Source organism: Poecilia formosa, unplaced genomic scaffold (assembly GCF_000485575.1).
Source record: "Poecilia formosa unplaced genomic scaffold, Poecilia_formosa-5.1.2 Scaffold53, whole genome shotgun sequence".
NCBI classification, from domain to species: Eukaryota; Metazoa; Chordata; class Actinopteri; order Cyprinodontiformes; family Poeciliidae; genus Poecilia; species Poecilia formosa.
In genome coordinates, this window is record NW_006799992.1 from 1,667,247 (window position 1) to 1,688,064 (window position 20,818).

Genomic DNA, 20,818 nt, shown 5'->3' on the forward strand with positions numbered 1-20,818 from the left:
AGGATGTGACTATCACATCTGAGTGAACCGGTTTATGTGTGATTTATATGTAGATAAAAGGATTTACCTGTCAATAAATAATTTGAGTTGACTGTGGCAACACGAATCCAGTCATTAAAACAATAGGTGCAACTATTTTAATGATTGCATCCTTATTTCTGTCTATTTTTTTATGCTTTTAAATACTTTTTAGGAAAAAAAAAATTCTGTGGTGGGGCATTTCTAAGGCATTTCATAAAAATATCATCAAAGAAAAAAGGAAAAGTTTTTTTAGCTTTTTATTTCCAAACATAAACANGGGTAACAAGATAGGTCCATACTCATGAGTACGCTGCATGCTCCTGTGTACAGTAGACATTTGTGGTCAGACGCACAGAAGCACTTGGGGCTCAGGACTATCTCAGGACTACCTCAGGCTTTGATGAATGAATGGAGAAAAATAATCAATGAGCCTGAAGTATGTGATGCAGTTATAAGCGATACAAAACACAACCGAAAATGCATTTTTATTCAAAAACACTGGGGTTACAATGTATCACTCTTTATTAGTGTCTCACAATATTTTATATTTTGCTTCTAAGCACCTCCATTTTTTATGAAGTATTTTATTTTATTTTTTTTTAAATCAAATTAGGTTCTCTTTTTAGGTTCTTTTTTTTTTTTTTACAAATTCTTCAGATCCTCCAATGTTTCCCACTGAACATTAAAAAATAATCAAATAATGTTTGGTTTATATTCATACCACTGTATGTGCTTCTTCATTTTTGGGGTTAATCTGCCTGAAGCTCCATAAATCTTTGAGTCACAAACAATGGATCTGCACAGCGGGGTTTCCACACATAATGACAGCTCGAGGCAGCCTATACTATAGGAAAATATGTGTCACATTGACAGGCTGCTATTTAAAGAATGCCTAAAGAAAAAAGTGAAACAGGCAATTTTGGTATTGCATAAAGTGAATATATTCACATTGTTTGACAGAATAATAGACATCTAGTAAGAACGAAAAGAGCAGCATTTAATTATTTAGCTATATAAGTGCACATCTAGGAAAATCTATTACTTGTGTAATAATCACTGGGTATGTGGGATGTACATTCTGCTGAATAGATCTCTGGAAAAGCATACATATACATACAGAACATTTTTTAAATACCAGAAGAAACCGTGATGGCAGAAATAACCAGAAAAGGAAAAATACTATCTGCCTAACTCACTAACTATTAAGAATGATATAAATATAATGCAGTCTTTTTAAAGAATAGTGATTTATAGTTCAGTTTGAAGTTGATTTTATGACCTACGATCCATGTTTTAGCAATTGTTTTAGTTTGTGCAGATTTTTTTGTTGAAAGCCTGGTACTACTTTAGTGGGTTTTGTCACAGAAATCACAAATGTATCAAAACACATATATATCTATATATATTTTTTTCCTATGAACTAAACCTTCATTTTTAAAAACCTCTTTGCATCTTTTAAGATATGCAAATCCTCAACTACCTCACAGACTCTTATACAACTGTTCACCGTCAGCTTTGTTCAAACAGTTTTTTTTTTTAGCTTAAGGAGACAATATGCAATTAATGTTGCTACTGATCAAGATCATATTTCATGTACTTCCCTGGAAATTAACTGCATCTGTCCCTTGAGTTGCTATGAAACCATCTCCACCTGAATCTGTGTTTTTCAGACATCCAGTGCCCCACATATTGAAAATATGACCAAATAAAATAAATAAATAAATAAATTGATTGATTGATTGATTGACATTCTCAGATGGATTTCTTAATTTATTGTTGCCATGGCATGTAAGGTACAACTGCTATTACAAGATGTGTTATGCTTAATTTAGATGAATTCTGTGTTTTCTTAAAAATACTGATTTAATTTAGAACATGAGCTAGTTGATTGATTTTCACTTCATTCAGCATCCTTGCATGGCAACGCATAAAAGATTGCTCTTAGATCCAGGTAATCCAGAAACTGCTGGTTTGTTTGATGACAGTGACATCTGGATACATTTTATGCATGCAGCTAAGACTTAGAGTCCGTTCAGACTGAGTTTGATACCAAAGTAGGATCACTGCAGGAGTGCAATTATCCTCTTTTGTGTGTGTGTGGCCTCCAACTTGTTTGATCCAGTCAAACTAGAAAACATCACAGAGCTGAAAATGCCAGCAGGATAAAAAAAAAAATAAAATATAACGTTTGGCTTTCAAATCGCTCACATTCCCCAGCATTTGATCCATGATCACATACTCTTTTGAACACTCTTACTTATCTTCTCATAAAACATCAAATTCCTCCACAACTTCTTTGAGTCTTTCAACTTAGGGCAACAAAATGAGGCACGTAGAGCTGGCATTAAATTGCGTCCCTTTTCTGAATTACAGCTACGCGGTCATAGCTTACGGCTGCGCAGAGTGTCCCAAGCTGAGCTGCGGCCGCGAGGGATGCGACACGGAGTTCTGCTACCACTGTCGACAGCTGTGGCACCCCAACCAGACGTGCGACCAGGCGCGGCGTCAGCGTGCCCGCCACGCGTCAGGTGGAAATGATGCCTCTGCGATGTATGTCTTCAATGAAGAACCAGGAGGAGGTAAACTTGGAAGCAGATTTTGACTGTTGAGACCTTGGTTTGGAAAGGGTGGTAAGAATTTAACGTTAGGATGTGCCCTCTTCAATTGTCGGTCGCTCTGGCAGTGATGAGTGAAAAGCTTCAAATGTCGACCAAAAAGAAAATTTAATTGTGGTTCTTTTTCCACATTTCTGACTTTAGATTGAAAACAAAATCAGACACATGGACTCATGAACATTTTTGGCAACTTATTTAGACAAACTTATTTGGCACCTACTGTTGTAGATTACAGTAGGCGTCACAGTAATATAAAAGTCGTACCTTATCTTCATATGTGTCAGCTCTAAAATTCAGTAAAACCAAGACAGAAGTTTTTTATGCACCACTGTTCAAAAAACCTTAAAGTAAATAAATAAAAACCATACCGTGGGGTGATTGAAAATCTCTCTGGAAACCATTAAAGAGTATTCATATTTAAAAAAGAGCAAATTTTTTGAAGCTGCCTGATATAAATAGATAACAAACAACTTGTAAAATATTATTTATTTCTAAATGTTTTACACCTGTAGTGTCATAAAGTTGAACGGCACTGCAATTGACAGACTTGTTTCCGCTACAAAATAGATACGCACTGTAGCATAGGCAATTACATAAATGGCTTTTTCTTAAATTTGCTAGTTGCTTTATCAATAGATTAAGATGCAAAGTGAATCTGTTTGCGGTCAGAAAGCAGCTGTGTCGAGTTCTCGTTGTCCGCTTTTATTCTGTTACAGATGCAGAGGAGATCAAGGCATGTCCTCGCTGTGGCGCCTACATCATGAAGACTAATGATGGCAGCTGTAACCGCATGAACTGCACTGTGTGTGCCTGTCAGTTCTGCTGGCTGTGTATGCAGGAGATCACTGATGTGCACTACCTCAGGTATTCCTGCTCGCAGTCTTACCGTGTCGCCTCAGTACGGTGAGCCACATGCAGCACATTGTAAGTCTAGCGCAGCAACAAATTATCACGTGCACAGCTGATTTCAGCGAGTCTTTAACACATCCCCCTCTGGTGAGGATATTTACATCTCACCATTCTTACCAGAGCTTGACAGTTGCACCAGCTTCGGCAGGCCGAGAAGCAGATGTAAGAATTTGTGTTACCTGTCCATAATTTACTGTATGTATACAGAATATCTGATCAGTTGAAATGTTAGAAACTTTCCTCCCCCACCAAGTGGATAGAGGACCTCATTTTGCTCTGGTGTTCAGATGAACTCTATATTGACTCACTGTGTTTTTTTTAGAGGACATCTGAAGCCAGGTGGTTGCACTAAGCTCTTTTGTACAGTACCTGTAACTGGATTTATCTTTCTTAGTTACGCACTACTTTCTGTCGGCCTATCACATAAAATCCACATAAAATCCATTAAGATTCGTGGTTGTAGCGCAACAAAAACCTGTACAAGTTCAAGGGGTCTGAGGTCTTTTGCAAAGAACACCAGGCAGAATCAATTTAATGGAAATGTCCCAGGAAAATACAGCGACCCGATGGCTGCTTTTATCACTGCTACGTTTTATCTGCTTTGATGGTAGCTTCACACATTTGCGAGTCTTCATACAATGGGCAATGCTGCATCCACTTTTTTTTAAATTTATTTTTTTGACATATATAATCCAACGTTATGTTTTATTTATTTCACGATTTTCTCCCAAGCCATCCGAAACAATTATTATCGGACTAATTTACACTATGTTTGAATCTGTTTAGGATGATCTGATGCACAGAGAGAGCTCAGTGAAGTTCGTAGCTGAAATATAGCTTCCGCTCTGTTATAATGCTTCACATTGCGCAAATCCTTTGATTTACTACAAGTGCAGGCTTTTGTTGCATTAAATTAAGCTCTTCGGTGCTATGTAGTATGCATTATAGGGACAGGGCTTTTAGACTGTATCAATTTGCCATTGTAAGGTACTCTACTATAGCACTGGGAAGTGTAATTACATTAAATACCTCACAGTTTCTATCACAGCAACATTGTGAGGCTGTTGAATTTGTTTCGTATTGTAGTCCACTTATTCATCAAAAACGTCACTTCTAGTAATTATAGAATCTCTCTTCTTCGCTTGTTAAGTGCATCTCAAACTCTAGCAGAACGTGATGTGACTGTATTCTTTTCTTGAAGAACAATTTATGTAGACCATCGTCACAACAAACAGATGTGTTTGGAAACACCCAGTTTATGCTGAAAAATTAAGCCTGTCAGCAACATTGTTTAAAAAACAAACAAACAAACAAACAAAAAAAAAGCTGCATTGGTTTAAACATAATTTTCCATTGATTTTTCAGTCCTGGAAAGAAGCTGCTGCTAGCTTCCCATCACTCAGCCTGCTTAATGCACCAACATATTTCCATTGTGGTGGGGTCGATTTTAGCGTTACTGAGAAAACATGTGTGGGTGCCTTGTAATCTTTTCATCGGTGTTCGATTCTTTGACTTAGGGTGGCTGCATGTGTCAGCTCTTTTAGACGAGAAACACTTCCAGATATCCTCCTGCCCTTGTCCTTCTCCTCCTTACTTGTTTGTCTCTTGCATTGCAATTACAGTAAATGTTCTGCTGAAGGGTGCAGTCTTAAGGACCGCACAGTGAATCTGCTAGTTCAGTGCAACAGAGAACAATAATAATAGCTCACTATAATTCCCCAAAGTGACTTTTGCTGCTGAGAAACAATTAGACACTGCAAGAAATAGCCCTTGGGTGCAGTCTGTGCCCTTTATGTTGCCACCCCTGAACCTCCAAGCCAATTATTGCTTTAATTACGCAGAAAAGCATTAGTCAGTTAACAATTTCTCCACGTATGATTAGAGCATTAAACCAAAGCTGGATATTAGGCATTAGCACGATTTAGGCCAGTGTTGGGATCTCACCTTCAAAAGAACTGTGTTAAAAGTAACCTAGTCTTTTCTGTAATAAAAACACTTTAACCAAAAGTAACATCACATGTTGAGATTTGCTCCCACCGTTGATAATTCTGGAAGACAAATACATTTAAAAATGGTTAATGGCTATATAAACACAGTGAATGAGTAATGGAGTATTGAAAAGAATGAGACATGCCGTCTCAGATATTATTATTTTGTTATTTGCTGTGATTTATTGCACTTGTTTCCGTAAGAATAAAACTTCAATATGGTAGGGCGTGTTTGTGATATTTCCAGTAAATTGATGTCAGTATGACTGTGCACATCCTGGTTGCTTATTTTATGGAAAACGAACTAATCAACATAGTTTTGTGAATGCATGTTTTTTTTTTTCATTTATTGTTGAATAAGACTAATATATTGGGGAAAAAACAACAGCAAAAACAGTTTAGGGATTTTGTTGACCTTTGTAGGGCTTCAGGATATAAAAAGAAAAAAAAAATTCTGCAAATTTCTGCAGATTGGGATGGTTATACTAATTATGGTTAACCTCCATTTTGTTGCCACCTGCATTTCTTTGCACAATGTGTCCACCACTCTTCAAGAATGCCAGGATCTCAGTCTCTAAAGTTTTGGATGCTTTGTAGCATTAAAGGCAGTTAGAAACCATCCAACTGCCCATAGATATTATTGATATCCAATGCGTGAATGTCTAAACACTTTAACAAGAGCGTCCTACCATGTTATGTCCAAGCAGTCCCTTTCGATTGCCATATTGCACACACCAATATTGTAATGGTGACTGTGATTCAAAATATTGTGAAGCGCTACACTTTCTGCGCTAATCTTAACAGTTTTTAATATAGTCATTGTTTATTTCTGGACCATAGATTTGCCAGCTGAGAGGTTCACATCGGCATCAATAGGTCACTGCTGATGTGACTATTAGAGTGCTCTGGAGTCCTCAGACCTGATAAAGCGCTGTACAAACGCAGGACATTTACCATTCATTATCGGACAGATTACGGTTCAGTGATTTTTCTGGGGACTATTCTGGAGCCTCTAGATAGGATTGGGCAAACAGGGATGCTTCATAACAAGAAGAACATAATCGGAAGGTCTGGACATCCTGATCACAAGAGAGTAATACAACAAGAGTGTCCTCAGTCAGAGGCTCCTTCAGATCTGCTGAAAAACAGACCTCTACAGGAGATATGACAGCAGTCACCATCGATGATAAAAAAAAATCTTAGATGGCTTGAGTTACAACATTTCATTTCTCTTGGGGATTAATAGAATATGTTTGAATTGAGCTGAATTGTGTGTGTCTTGTGTGTTTCAGTCCCTCAGGATGTACATTTTGGGGGAAGAAGCCATGGTCTCAAACTCGAAAAGTACTGTGGCAGGTGGGCATGTTGCTCGGAGCACCTGTGGTCATCTCTCTTATAGCAGGCATCGCCATCCCAGTCATTATAGTGGGTATACCAATCTACATGGGCCGTAAGGTAAGCAATCATGGCAAAAACTATTTATTGACAGGAAAATAAGAATTCAAGCAGTTGCTTAACAACTTACCATATACTTACTACATATCAGTGGTAGTTGAAGACAACCTCAGGCTGCTTTTGTCGGATTGTCCTCTTTTGTATTCTGCTGGAGTTTGTTAGTGGATTCGGATAAGTGGTTGCACAGATGGAGAACAACAAGAAGGAACAAATTAAATTTCCATGAGGCAATTTGTTTCTAATTTATTGCCTTCCAGGTCCATGGTCGTTGCAAGAAAAACAATATCTCAGGAAGTAAGCACTACTTAACTGTGGCAAGTGGGGTGATGATGTCCGTGTTTGTGTCGCCAGTAATAGCAGCTGTCACAGTGGGTAAGTAAAAATGCTTAAAGATAAGTATTAAATTTTTTGGGTGTTATTGTTGTGTATACTGGTAAATGTGTATACAAAAAATATTAAACCCTAAATCTGATAAGTCTAAAAACAAAATACTATTTTTTTTTATTTGTTTGATTTTTCCACATCAACTTTAAATTAAACAGTAGTCATTATCAGAATGTAGTCGATGTAAACTAAACCATTTTTAATCCGTACCCCAACTTCAAAAACAACAGCATGATAATGTGGTTCATACCCGGATTTATTTGCAATCACAAATAAATCACATGACTACGACTATGGTAAGCTGTATAAATTCTCACGTGCTGATGTTTAAATTATTTTCATATCTTCATAATAGTCTTTGCATTACGATGAGTGATCTTCCATTGGAACACACACTGTAAAAAATGAAGCTGCACCAGTTTTCTGCCCCTACTTCTGACCCTCTGTCTGCATCCCAGCTTCTGACTCCTTATGTTTTCCCATTAACACCTCTTGCATTTTGTGTTGTTACCGCTGATCAACTTTTATTTTGTTCACAAACAGTGTTGTTGTTTTTGCTTTGTGACTGAGACGCACTTAAAATCCCACACGTTCACTTCTTTCTCTCCCCTCTCTCTCTCTCTTTCTCTCTCTCTGAATTGTTTGGTTGGCTCGTTTGTTCTCTTACCCTGCTCTCACACTCTCTTGCTGAGTCAATAGCGGCCCAGTGTTCTGGCTGCGTTAATGATGTCCCTTTGTTTATTTGGAGCTCGGCTTTGTGTTCCCAAATTCCTATCGCACACGGCACTGAGTTGCATAATCACGCAGCATGGCGAGGTTGCTGATCATAGCATTGGGGGGGCCCTGCTGAAAGCACTTTGTTCAAGGTTCTGAAAACAAGTGGGCACAAATCAAACATGCAAAACGTAATTTGACATTTACGGTGTGATTAATTTGCACTGTGCATGTTTGCCTGGTGGTCCACCTCTCTTTTATTGCTGTGTCAAAGCTGTGTTAGTATTTTCCGCTTATCTATTAGCTGCGGTTTCAGAAAACTGTATAAAGGATAAAGAAACAAAAAATAAATCTCCTTTAAGCTTCCAGTTTAGGATTAAAAAGGAATGGCTCCCTCTTGTGTTAGTTTTCTGTAGCTGTTTTAATTGTTGAAAATGATGGAAAAAAAAGAAAAAAGGGTATTACGCTTTTGTTTTTGGTTTTTCATCTTACACTAGGCTATGTTCAAGTCAAAGTTTATTATCCAAGCTAAAATCAATTTATCCTGAAGAATGTTAACTTCCAGTTTATCTTACTTTGCATTGTCACGTTGCCCTTGATGGAAGCTGGTTTGCTCTAGAATAAAAAAAATAAACCTGTTACACTTCTACATTTGGTAAAATTATGATTCTGTAAACAAAATCTTTACTTTATTTCACCTTTTATTTATACAGAATAGCTTCAATGACACGAGCAAGACAGAACTGTCTCTTCTGTAAAATCACTGGAAGATATGCAGAGACCTGCTTTTCATATGAGTAAACACAAAATTACTTTTGATTAGAATTATTTGGAAAACACTGGACAAACCATGCAAAAATCAAACAAGATATCCCTTATAGAAAAGTGTGGGAATTTAGGAAGCGTAAATGGGAAAACCATGCTGCCAAAATGTTGTGCGATGTTCAGATTTTCTGACTCGATTGATAAACCTATTTTGATAATGCTTCACAAATTCAATGTCGCATATTTTGTTGTCTTTCAGGTGTGGGAGTGCCGCTAATGCTGACGTATGTCTATGGGGTCGTTCCCATGTCGCTCTGTAGGAACGGCTGGTGCCGACCCCAGACTGACCCTCCTGAAACCAACAAGATACAGCTGGAGGATTTGGCAAGCTGTGAGTGCACAATGTTTCATAGTGCATAGTATATTCATGAATTGTAAAAAAACAAAAAAAACAAAACAAAAATTAAGTAAATTCTGCTAGATTTTTATGTGGAAGACCAACACAAAGTAGCACATAATTCCTAATTCCTGCCCCGTCTGATGTAGTTTCAACTTCTCTTATAGATCTTCTATTCTCTCATGTAGTCACTGATCACTGGACGGGCCAGAACAACCCAGCCCTCAGTGACACCAGTGTCCAGGAAGTCAGAGTCAGTGTACAGGAAGTGGGCATCCTACCGAGTACGAGCACTCTACCCCCAGACTTAGATAGATATGTGAGATTGGATGAAGCCACAAAACGCCATGGATACACCCAGCAGGACAGCCAGTCTGACTGTGAGGTCGCAAGTGTGCCTGACAGCAGACTAGATGAAACACAATTGCCTACTTTTAGGTGAGTATTGAGCAACTTCTGGTATTTTTCAATGCATCTGAAAACTAACAATTTTTTTATTTATTTATTTTTTTAATATGGATTTACAGCAGGGAAGGAACAAATATTGAAGTGTGCGTAGAAATTGAAACCCATCCAAGAGGAGGCCGACAGTCCAGCTTAAGTAGCATGCTGTCAAGCCGAAGCCTGTCGGCTGAGTCTGTGGGACACTCCCAAGATTATCCTTGTGCCTCAGGACTGGACGAAAGACGGGAAGCAGCAGGACACGGAGAGGACCTTCACAGACGAGAAAAACTCGGAAGGAAAGCACGAGGAATCGAAGAGACGTCCTTCCAAGTTATTGAAGCAGTTGACGTATGAGGTCCCTCGCCTGGAGATGCAAGAAGGTTTAATGAAAACAGACAAATCCGTGAGCTGACCCGTGTTTGGATGAACTAAGAATCCACAGCCGGGGCCATCTCCTGCTTTTTACAGCCGTCCCTCCCACCAGATGCCTTCACGCTCCACCTCCCCCTGAGGAAGTTGCGGGTTCAAACAGAGCAAATTTAAAAGATGAATGTGTTCAAGTTTATATAAGCATGAGACTGTGACATAGAAAGTAGTGCTAAGAACTATAAAGAAGACAAGGAACGCATGACATCTGACTTAGTTCAGAGTTCAGACTGTTTTTTTTTTCTTTTTTATCCTCACTGAAACAAACTACCTTTCATTCACTATTTTAAAATCTTTTCTTAAAGTCCTCACTTTATTTGGCTGTTCACTTTTAGACCTTACCTCACTACTTCCTCACCCTTTACAACTAATTATACCACGAATGGCATGATTTATTTTACAAGAGAGGGGGGCGGGGGGAAGGATCCGACAGCTATCGTCTCAGAAATCTAATTTATATGTTTGACAAGCCATGTTGCAAGAAAGGAAGAACTTTTTTTCTATCCGATCAAGTCCTCGGTTGCAGTTGAGACGCGGCTCACAGATGAAATGGACGGCCTTTAACAGATGCATGCTGCAGTTATTGAAACTCTCTTTGTGCTTTCAGTTCATTACTGGAATCGGACATGTTCTGCGACAATAGTGCAGAACACGGGATACCACAAAAACCAGGACTCACAACTCTAAGACATATCCACCGTCTTCCAGGAAAGCAGCTGAGCGCATTGACATTTTGCATTCTTTTAGTGCCGCGGCAAGCCTTTGAAGAGTTCAAGCTTTAGAGGACAGCGAGAGAGAGAGAGAGAGAGAGAGAGAGATGTATTTGTAGTCTTTAAAAATGCTCACTTTAATGCAAAGCCACACAGCAGAAACACCACAGTCTTAACTTTTTGCAGCTTCGTGGCTGTAGAAGAGGCAGCGTTTCCACAATAACCTACACAGATTCTCTGATACGCACCAGTTAGCATAGCTGCAGTAGTGCGCTGCCGAAAACAATATACTCCAGTCACCCTCAGAGGTCACCAGAACTCCAACAGCGGCATGTCGAAACTGGAACCATCCCCTCCAGATGATTTGTGTGGACAACCTGACTTACATGCACTGCTTAACTTCCAGGGTGTGAAATAATTCTGAACGTGGTCTTGACATGAAAGCCTCCTCGGGGTTGTCGACAGAAACCGAATAAAGATCTCACCTTGAAGGACAAAAGCTGTATGTGTGTGTTTCTTACGAGGTTTTTATGCTTCTTTGGTGGAGTTGGGCTGGTTTGTGTTTCCTTATTGGGTCTTTTACAGACCAAACAGGTGGCAGGTTTAGATAGCTGGCAATCCTGGTTAACATTTATTCAAAACATAGTGGGAATTTGGCGTCATATGTCTGAAATGAGAACAGCACGGTGGTGCAGTTGTTAGTACTTTGGCCTCACAGAAAGAAGGTCTTGGATTTGGATTTATCTCTGCATCTTTTTGTGTGGAGTTTGTTTGTTTTTCTCACACAAATGTGACTTTTCCAAGCATCCTGCTCTCACCCCCCACATTTAAAATGTGTGTTAGGGAAACAGATCACTTTTAGGTGTAGGGTGTACATTTGAGTTTCTGTGAAATACAGTGGAGACCTGTTCAGGGAGAAATGTTGCACGATTTTCTCACTTTAATTTTTAAATATTAAAACACATTAGAAAAGCACCAACGCTGAAATGCCAATGAACAAACTCAGGATGTGACTATCACATCTGAGTGAACCAGTTTATGTGTGATTTATATGTAGATAAAAGGATTTACCTGTCAATAAATAATTTGAGTTGACTGTGGCAACACGAATCCAGTCATTAAAACAATAGGTGCAACTATTTTAATGATTGCATCCTTATTTCTGTCTATTTTTTTATGCTTTTAAATACTTTTTAGGAAAAAAAAACATTTTCTGTGGTGGGGCATTTCTAAGGCATTTCATAAAAATATCATCAAAGAAAAAAGGAAAAGTTTTTTTAGCTTTTTATTTCCAAACATAAACAAATATTTCCAATTCATCATTTCCCCAGTATTTTAATTTTTTTAAAACTGTAAAGTAAGAGTAAATTAAATTTCTTTTTTTCTTTTCGGTTAGTTTACTGGATAACTGCCAGATTGGCGTTTTTATCTTAACGCAGTTTACTGAAACGTAAAGTTTATTTCTACATTTTGCGTGGAAATAAAATGATTTTAAAATAATAAAAACCTATAAAGTCTACCAGGAAATATTTTTGTTCACAATGCAGAAAAATATTACCGTCACTAGATGGAGCCAAAACAAAACAACTAGAAACATCGAACGGATTAGCCAGAAAAAAAGAACAAACTTTACGTTTAGTGTAATGTGTACATTGATATTCACTGATCTGGAAAAAACAACAACAAAAAAACAAAAAAATAATAATAAATAAAAACCAGCCAATATATGAAACAATTCTCAACCGTGTGAACACACGTCACAAAATAAATACCCATCTAAAAACAACAAAATCCGATGGTACAAAACTTATTTCCAATCATAAAGTTATTAAAAAAAAACATTTCAAACGTAATCATGCCCTCATTCCTCATTAGACGGAGGCCAATCCGTCTAATGAGGAACCTTCAGGAGCTCTGTGGCTCCTGAAGGTTGAGGACACGCCCTCAAGTTTGGAAACGGTGCAGTGGATTCGTGGGTTTCTTTCCCCTCCGCTGCACATTTCACCGGGAAGAGAACACAGAAGCGGAGAGTCCCGAAGCCTCTTTCTCCCTTCCCTCGTCCTTTTCCTCTGTGGCGAGTTTAGCCGTCGAGTGGAGCGCAGCCTGCCGCGTTTAGCTCCCCGTGGTGCGGAGACGGAGGGAAATCCACCTGCCGGAGAGCGGACACACCTCGGGATGGATGCCCTGAAATCTGCCGGCAGAGCGATCATTAAGAGCCCCGGCGTCCCGCGACACACCTGGGGAGCTTCAAAGCATGAAAGTGAGTGAGAGTATTATGTGTTTGGACATATTGCAAATATATAATTTAGGAAATATCTGTCACACACACAGAGAAAGAGGGAGAGAGAAAAAAACACGAGGACGTGGACTGCTGTCCTTTATTGTTGTAAAGATGTGTTTGCATTATTGTTTTATTTGGCAATGAATTTCTTGCTTCCTACAGAAAAGCGACCACGGCATTAACTAGAATGAGACAAGATTACAGAGACACACCTGACCAATAAAACTGGCCACAGAGTGTTTTAAGTAAAGTGATCAGTATTTTATTTATTTATTTATTTTTTTAAATTTAATTTCCTGAAAACATGATTGGACACAACTGGACATTTGTGAACTTTGAACTTACAAATTCAAAGTTTACTTTAAAACCATTTAGCCGTTTACCATGGAAGCCACTTGGTTAGACCAGGGCTTAATGTTAGCATCTTTATCCTCCAAAACCAGTTTTGGTGTGTTTTTGGGATGATTACTGTACTGAAGCATCCAGTTGTGACCAACAGTCATCCAGCTACTGAGATTAATTGTCTGTGTCAAATAGACAGTCACACATCAGCGTGCTTGACAGCTATTAAAGCAATACTTTGACTCCTTCTAATATACTTTTTGTCACCGTGGCTAAATTTCTTAATCTTTTTCCTCCATCTTGTGGAGAAAATAAAACTTTTCTCCAGAAGCCATTTGGTCTTGTCCAGGTGCAACTGGCAGGTGAGGAGCTGCCTGTTTCAATTAGGCTAAAAGGTCTCTGTTCTGGGGCTTTCTACGACTCCAAATACTTTTCCAACTTGTGTGGGTCTACAATTCTTCTTGGATCTTCACAACGTTCCTTGGTCTTTTTTTTGTTAATACAAATGCAAATTAATACGTTGAATCCTGTCCAATAAAGAGCCTTAAGTTATTATTGTGAATGTAAACTTCTGTTTTGAACATTTTATGATACCACACAGTAGCAAGCAAAAAGAAACAGCCAGTCATTAGCATGTGTAGAAATCTAAAAAGTTTCATTTGTCTATTTGTGGCACATAGCAAAAGGAAATGGTTAGTTTTCCAACTTTTAATAAGCAAAAGTAATGATGCTTTTGGAGGATTTCAACCCAAATAAGGTCTTTTCCAATAATTTTACTATCACTTTCTAACATTTAGCATTTACATTGGACGCAAACCTAATAAGTTGCATGAAATAAGTATGATATTTCAGTTATTATTTAACCAGGGAGTATCAAGTAAAACTAACACAGTCTCAGTTCCTCAACACACGATCATTACTACAGTTCTATTACTTTAAAAGGTTTTTTTTTTTCTCCACTTCACACTTGGCTGCAAAGTAAAATTAAATCTTAATTTCACACTGTTCACCAAAGGTGATTAGTTTTAAAATGCCTTAGCGATTAGTCAAAACTTCTGACTAACATGAGCCATGAATGAGGCTCATTCATGGTAGTAAAAGTCCATGCATTCAACGTGTTGCTTTTTTTCCCCCCATGTCTGTCAAGCTTGCATTTCTTATTTTGCCTTCTGCCTTGAATTAGACCTCAACATTATATGGCAAAAATACTTTAATGACGATATCGGGGTGAAAACTATTAATAGCTCAAAGGAAATGCAACAATTGCTAGCTGACGTATTAGAAAGTATCGGAAATGTACGTTTTGCGTGCCAGTAGTATTTTCAGCTTCATTGCTGTAGATTCCCCTAAATGACTTGAATGGGAGTGACCCAGATGATAAAGGTCTTAGAAAGCGTTTGGAAAAATTGACATAAGTGCAGGAGAAAGAAAGGAGTGATGAAAATATGGATGCGTCTTCTATTTTTAGCTCAATATTTAAGAAAAAATATTGTATAATGCTGTTTAGCCTTTTCTTGCATTCCTACTTTTGAGTTGGTCTGAAAAGGGTTCAAGTAGAAGTGGGTAGTAAAAGTCCATGTCAATGTTATCTAATGAACATGGGAGGTACATTTGAGAGGAGATGGATTTCTGCAGCCTTCTGGGCAGAAATGCTAATTATCATGCACCTGCATTTGCTTTATGCTTTATGCTTACCTCATGTGAGGTAAAAAAAAAACAAAAAAAAACATCTGACTGCTGGAAGGGGGCTGGAAAAAGCAAAACGTTCTGCATCTCAGGTGGATTCGTGTTAGCCGACAAATGAGAGGAAGTGGCGAGTGCCTGAGTGAAGAGTCATTGAAACAAACCTCATCCCACCTTTGCTGACAGATTTTCACCGCCTGCAGTCCTGCTGTTTCACCACTGTGTCAAATGTGATCTCTAAAGCTTCCTTCCTGCAGCCGCACTGCCTGTAAGCCTCTAAATGCTAGCATGCTGCTTTATGACTAATCCGCTACCCGTGTCGGCTGTCATTAAACACAACTAATTAATTTAAAATCCACAAAGACCTCCTTGGCGTCTTTTGGCTTTTTAAAAAAAAAAAAAATATATATATATATATATTACTACATGAATTATTCAATTCTGAACAAAGCAAAAAGTTTTCTCGTTTATTTACAGTTTGTACTGAGTCATCTGAAAATTCTGGATGCATTTTGAATCGATGCGCCCCTCCGCCCCACTTCCAAAGTGGTAGGAAAACAATGTTCGCTGTGTGATGACAAAAGCTCACAGACGAGGCATCGTCTTCCCATCATGAAAAAGCCAGTGTGTCACATTGTCAGCAGAACGATCTGAATTGTGCTTTTGTTTTATTGTTTTATTTATTTATTTATTTTTTGCCATGGACACTGAAGTAAAAAAATAGATTGACAGGGTCAGAGCAAAAGCCAGTTGGATTTCAGCATCTGGTGGCAGAGGCAGTTTGTATCTGTGAACCACTGGAGGAACCAGGCTGGAAAAAACATGAACACTTCGTTCACAGACAACACGGGTGACTGCTGACGTCCCGAAGCTACTTAGCAGGCAATTTACTGAGAGGACAGGCGTTTGTGTGCCAGCTTGCAGCAATGTGTCAAAGCTGGCTGTCAGAATGCAAATAAGGTAACGGTGCATCTGTCAGGCGCAGTCCCATCCAGTAGGTGGATTAAAGTTTAGAAATTAGTCAAATATTTATGTCCTGCAATTTACCAAGGAAAAAAAACAAAAACAACTCTAGTCGGAAGTTATATGTACTGCATATTTGTGTTTACTTTTAATTGTGAATATGAAACATTTGTTTCCAGGAATACAATGATAAAATGGATAATAATAATAATAATAAAATAATTTTTGTGCACAAACGCACAAAAAGAAAATAATTTTTTTCTTCTTTCTTACCAACAATTTCAGACGACTTTCACATGCCTGGCTTATTTTCTCCAGAAAAACTCGTAACGCTCGGCGCATGACTGTGTCACGGCCCTTTGCTGCCGTCTGTTGTCTGCTGAGGTCAAAACCCAAGTCGGGGTGGACAAGGACACAGCTTGTACTTGGGAGTCCAACCATCCCTTGGACCACTTCATGCTACAGCATCAAGGGCCTTTTCTGAGTCTCAGACATCGGGTGCCCTCGGCAACTAACGCGTGTCCCTGCGCTGTCAACATCAATCCAAAATGCACTCGCTTTTGGGTTTAATCCAATAAGACTTTGTCCTTCAGGTTTAGTGTTGTTTTTTTGTAAATAGTCTTGTAGTTGTCAAAGTGTATTATGTTTCGTTCGCTGTGACCCATAACGCGCGTATAAAAACTGAGTATGCTTTTTTTTTTTTTCATCTTGCTGTGCTTTGTAGCTTAGAAAAAAAGAACGAGTTGATGTAAATGGATCGACCAGGGATTATATTTGACTGTTTGTGATCTCTGACATTAAATAGAGCCTGCAGTGGGACTGGAACCGTCAGTGGTTTGACTGAATGACATGCCGGAGTCACTGGTGTCAACTACGGCTGCCCTGAAGGAGCAATTATCTCTCAATAGCTCATTAAGTCTGAAGAACCACTGAGTCGGCGAGGCTCATGTCATTGTGACATGATGTGTGCACTGGAGTCTTCATGGTTCCTCTAACTATGGCACAGGAAGTAATTATAGAGCAAAAAAATGCTAAGACAAATGTGCACTGAAAATTCTTTGACGGAAGATGAAGAGAACGTAAAAGGCATCATCAGTAATACTGGGAAAAATCTGCTAAGTGCTGACTGAGTGTGGTTGGATTAGGGGAAAAAAAGTGAACTCTAACCTAGTGAAAAACTTTTTTTTCTTTTTTTTTTTTTTTACAAATTATGCCTTTTAGCTGAGGGAAATTATTCTAACATCAGCCCGTAATACAACAAAATGTTTATTATCCAAGAAGAGACATTTTACGATCATTAACTGTGACTAGCTGCACAGTGTCCAGTTTTCTAGTGAGACCCAAAATGCTACATTTTAAGTATTGCCTCAGTCCTTAAATTGAAGACAGATCAGTTTGTGGCTAAAATGTTTAAATTGAAAGAGGAATACCTATTGACGACACCCAAACTACACCACTTGATGCTTTTTACACGCATAGCCTCAGCTTGCTTACTGAAGTTGCGAACTGCAACTAAAATGTCGTCTATAATGCTGAAGACTTTGGTATTTGAAAGAAATCTCCCAATCCAGTACTTGGGAGGTGAAAATGTACTGGAACATACCACCTTTGCACGATTGACACCCAGATGCACAATCCCAAACTTTCTTGCACTTTTGCCAGACTTAGAAATCACTGCTGGGGACAGATGTGCATAGCTTGGCTAAGTTAAACAGGCACAAACTTAGCAACAGCCACCTGTGAAGTGGAGAACAGGGATTTTCAACTTCATTCCTCAATAGCTGCTTTCCTGTATGCTTAATATGTTTTTCTGGTTCAGCAAACCTGACTCAAATGAATAGTTACTTTGCAGGCCTCTGCAGGTCTTGATGACTTTGAATCAGCTGCTTTAAGCCTGGGATACGCTGCATGATGGACCTCAAGCACCAGGTCCTGAAGACTGGAGTTCATATTCACTAATGTTAGTTTTCACAGCATTTCATGAGATAAAATATCGACTTTTCCAGTTTGGTTTGTTTTATGTTGCTATCACCATCTAAAATGTGGTATTGACTAGCTGTTGGTCTATAAACTCATAGCAATGATACTCCAGGTAAGGAATCTCTCTTAGAAAATCCAAACTTTCCGTTTAACATGGAATATGATGAGGGCTACTTTGTGTTCCCTAGGAAATCTTGTATGCAAAACAAAATAAATGACATTTGTTCTTAGTATTCCCTTTTTCCAGCATAATGTCAATGCAAATTAGGTCCTGGGTAATTTGAACATTGTACTCTAAAGCACAACAGTTCAGTCTGAGGTGACGCTTGCTTTCATATCAACTTCTTATAAGCTTTCTTTGTTTATGATTTCAGATGCTACATGACATAAGTTGTTTCTATCAGATCATTTCATAAATCTTATTCATTTACCTTTGCTGCCCTTCTTTAGCATGGCCCACACTGATTTAATTCTGTAGATATTTCTCTCTTGTCTACATTATTCATACTGACTTGCTCATCAGCATCTCTAATAATATTCTGTCGCCATATTAGACGATCAAGAGTTGCTAATGAGCTGTCAAGTAGGAGGCTTTAAAAAATGAAACTTGTCTTCCTTATTGCAGTGATCAGAAGTTATCGATATTGTCTGGTATTAATGACTTGCTTTGACCTGATAAATTAAAGTCATTAGAAGACTTTGCATATCAGCAGGATGATTTCGAAAGCTCTTTGGGTGTCTTTTGGCTTTTTCCTCTCCCCTATTTGATTCATATCTTTAGTTTGTTACACTAACCAACCAATGTATTTTTAAACTTAAAATAATAATAATAATTAAAAAAAAACAATGAAAATTTTTCCTGCTTAATGGACAACAATGCAGTTTTGTGACACACTGCAGGACTTTGACCTTTTAACTTTTTCCACTTCGGAGGAGCTCCGTTACCCATGAGACAAATCTCTCCCCTCACCCAACAATCTTATTAGTTAGATTATCGTCAAAAGCAAAATCTCTCTGCTGACAGCTCTGCACAGCTTTTCTTTTTGTCTCATTTTTGCAAGACTTATTCTTCCACTTGGGTTCAATATGAAATGAAACTTGACAGTTTCTAAAGCCTTTTTTTTTTTTTTGCCTTTGTTGAAGCTTCAACGACTGTGTTTGAGACTAATGTCCTTTTTAAGTGTAGTGAAGCTGTAGGAGTGTCACTGTTTGTTCATCCATTCGGACTCTTCTTTTGAAATCCAAACATTTCCTGCATGAGCTGCCCTCCGACTTGGGGCTCAAACGTTATGGATCACAGAAACCACTGAGAGAACAGCTGGAGGGCAGAGGCTCGCAATGATCCAACTTTTGGAATTTTTGCGTCACTTAATGCGTCTTGGAGACCAAATATGTGTCTTAATGGCTCAAATGTATCCATGCAGAGAGATGACGGCACATCGCTAAAAAACTGCATAGTGTGTAACAAGAGGATCATTGCAAAACTTCACGTTTTTTGCAGTTATCAATAAGCTTCTTACAGAATATATACTTGCATTTGATGGAATTAAGTTAATTGCTTTTCCAGTCTTGTTAGTTGATATAGTTGTGGTCCAAGTTTGATGACTTCTCTTAGCTCCTCAGTAGAGACTTCTTGTCATTGTGGCCAAATAGCTCAATTCTTGTCAAGATGCTTCTTTACAAAGCATTTAGAAGAAACGGTTCACAAAAACTTAAATTTCGAACCAGAGATGGTGTGCAGGTGAAAATCTTAATCAAATTTTTTAGTGTTGACTATGGAGCAAGCCTTGTTTATTGAACAGACCTTCTGACTTGAGTAAGTTTTTTAATATTTTCTCAAAATTAGAGAGGTGCTAGAATGGCAGAATTAACAGTTTAACATATAGATAAAGTACGGGGGCTTAGCTGTCCTGCAGTTCTGGAGACAAACTTCCAACATAAAAACTTCTGGATTTAAACATGCTTCTACCTCGACAACTATTGTTGTTACTGCGGTATTGTACCAAACCTTTGCTTATTTGCTTTCAGGTAAAAGGTCAGCATTAATGTTTGTGTATATTTCAAAGCTAATGTCTGTGTTGTGTTGCTTTTTTAAATAAGTTTGTTTTCTTTCTTTCTTTTTGATGCCAGATGTAAATGTGCTTTTCTAGGTTGCATTTTCCAGTGAATGCATGCATGAGTTCATTGGTCTGGCAGTCTGCACATTTGCATCTGTGTGACAGCAGTTGGCACGGATTATTTAAACTTCTTTGTTGCATAATGCGAAAGAGCAAAACTGCATTCAATTTTAGAACTTTTCACAAAGCGAATTTTCTTTTTTTCTTTTTTCTGTTGACATTTATTCCAGTAAATCTTTCTTTACTTAATAGAAGGTTAAGATCAAAACGCATAAGTCAAAAATGAATGTCATTACAAATATCTGCTAGTAAAGTCAACTGATGTATGCTCACAGAAGCAAGCGTTGTGCCGCCCGTTTCAAACAATATGCTTCAAATTGAGAAAAACAAAGTGGTCGCCACGCAGGAGTCATGACATTCGGTCCACTGGGACCAGCTCTGCGTGCCTCTTTTATGAGATGAGGGATAAAGCGGTTCTGTTTTAAAGTACCAGATTTGCTGTGTTCAGCAACTGATCGATATCCAGAGTTCGGGCATTTCTGCTGCCTCACTCTGTTTATTTTTGCAGTTCTTTCTCTTCTGAGAGAGAAATACTAAAGGCTTTGGTTTTAAACAATCTTCCTT

General features: G+C 38.3%; 2 protein-coding genes across 6 annotated transcripts in view; both read left to right on the top strand.

Moving 5' to 3' along the window:
* The first annotated feature begins 2,329 nt into the window (after positions 1-2,329).
* On the top strand, positions 2,330-11,322 carry LOC103138696 (E3 ubiquitin-protein ligase RNF19A-like). 4 transcript variants are annotated; one of them, XM_016671962.1, is made up of 7 exons: positions 2,330-2,600; positions 3,353-3,500; positions 6,826-6,988; positions 7,246-7,360; positions 9,111-9,242; positions 9,416-9,686; positions 9,776-11,322. In XM_016671962.1, the coding sequence occupies exons 1-7, from the start codon at positions 2,345-2,347 to the stop codon at positions 10,044-10,046; spliced, it is 1,356 nt and encodes a 451-aa protein (XP_016527448.1). In that variant the 5' UTR covers positions 2,330-2,344; the 3' UTR covers positions 10,047-11,322. The 4 variants fall into 4 exon arrangements, with proteins under 4 accessions (XP_016527448.1, XP_016527449.1, XP_007553066.1 ...); XM_016671963.1 differs by having other exon boundaries at positions 9,779-11,322; XM_007553004.2 differs by having other exon boundaries at positions 9,437-9,686.
* A 1,420-nt stretch (positions 11,323-12,742) lies between these two features.
* LOC103138648 (low density lipoprotein receptor adapter protein 1-B) overlaps positions 12,743-20,818 on the top strand; it is a 42,114-nt gene continuing 34,038 nt past the window's right edge. The window contains exon 1 of one of the 2 annotated variants that reach the window (XM_007552933.2): positions 12,743-13,088. In XM_007552933.2, coding sequence (XP_007552995.1) covers positions 13,004-13,088 — 85 coding nt within the window. In that variant the 5' untranslated portion in view covers positions 12,743-13,003. The remainder of the gene's footprint in view (positions 13,089-20,818) is intronic. The other variant, XM_007552934.2, reaches the window with a different exon arrangement.

Coding starts and splice junctions, on each gene's coding strand:
- LOC103138696 (XM_016671962.1), top strand. CDS start 2,345: ATGAGGCACGTAGAGCTGGCATTAAATTGCGTCCCTTTTCTGAATTAC. Junction 2,601..3,352: donor CAATGAAGAACCAGGAGGAG/GTAAACTTGGAA, acceptor ATTCTGTTACAG/ATGCAGAGGAGATCAAGGCA. Junction 3,501..6,825: donor ACTGATGTGCACTACCTCAG/GTATTCCTGCTC, acceptor TGTGTGTTTCAG/TCCCTCAGGATGTACATTTT.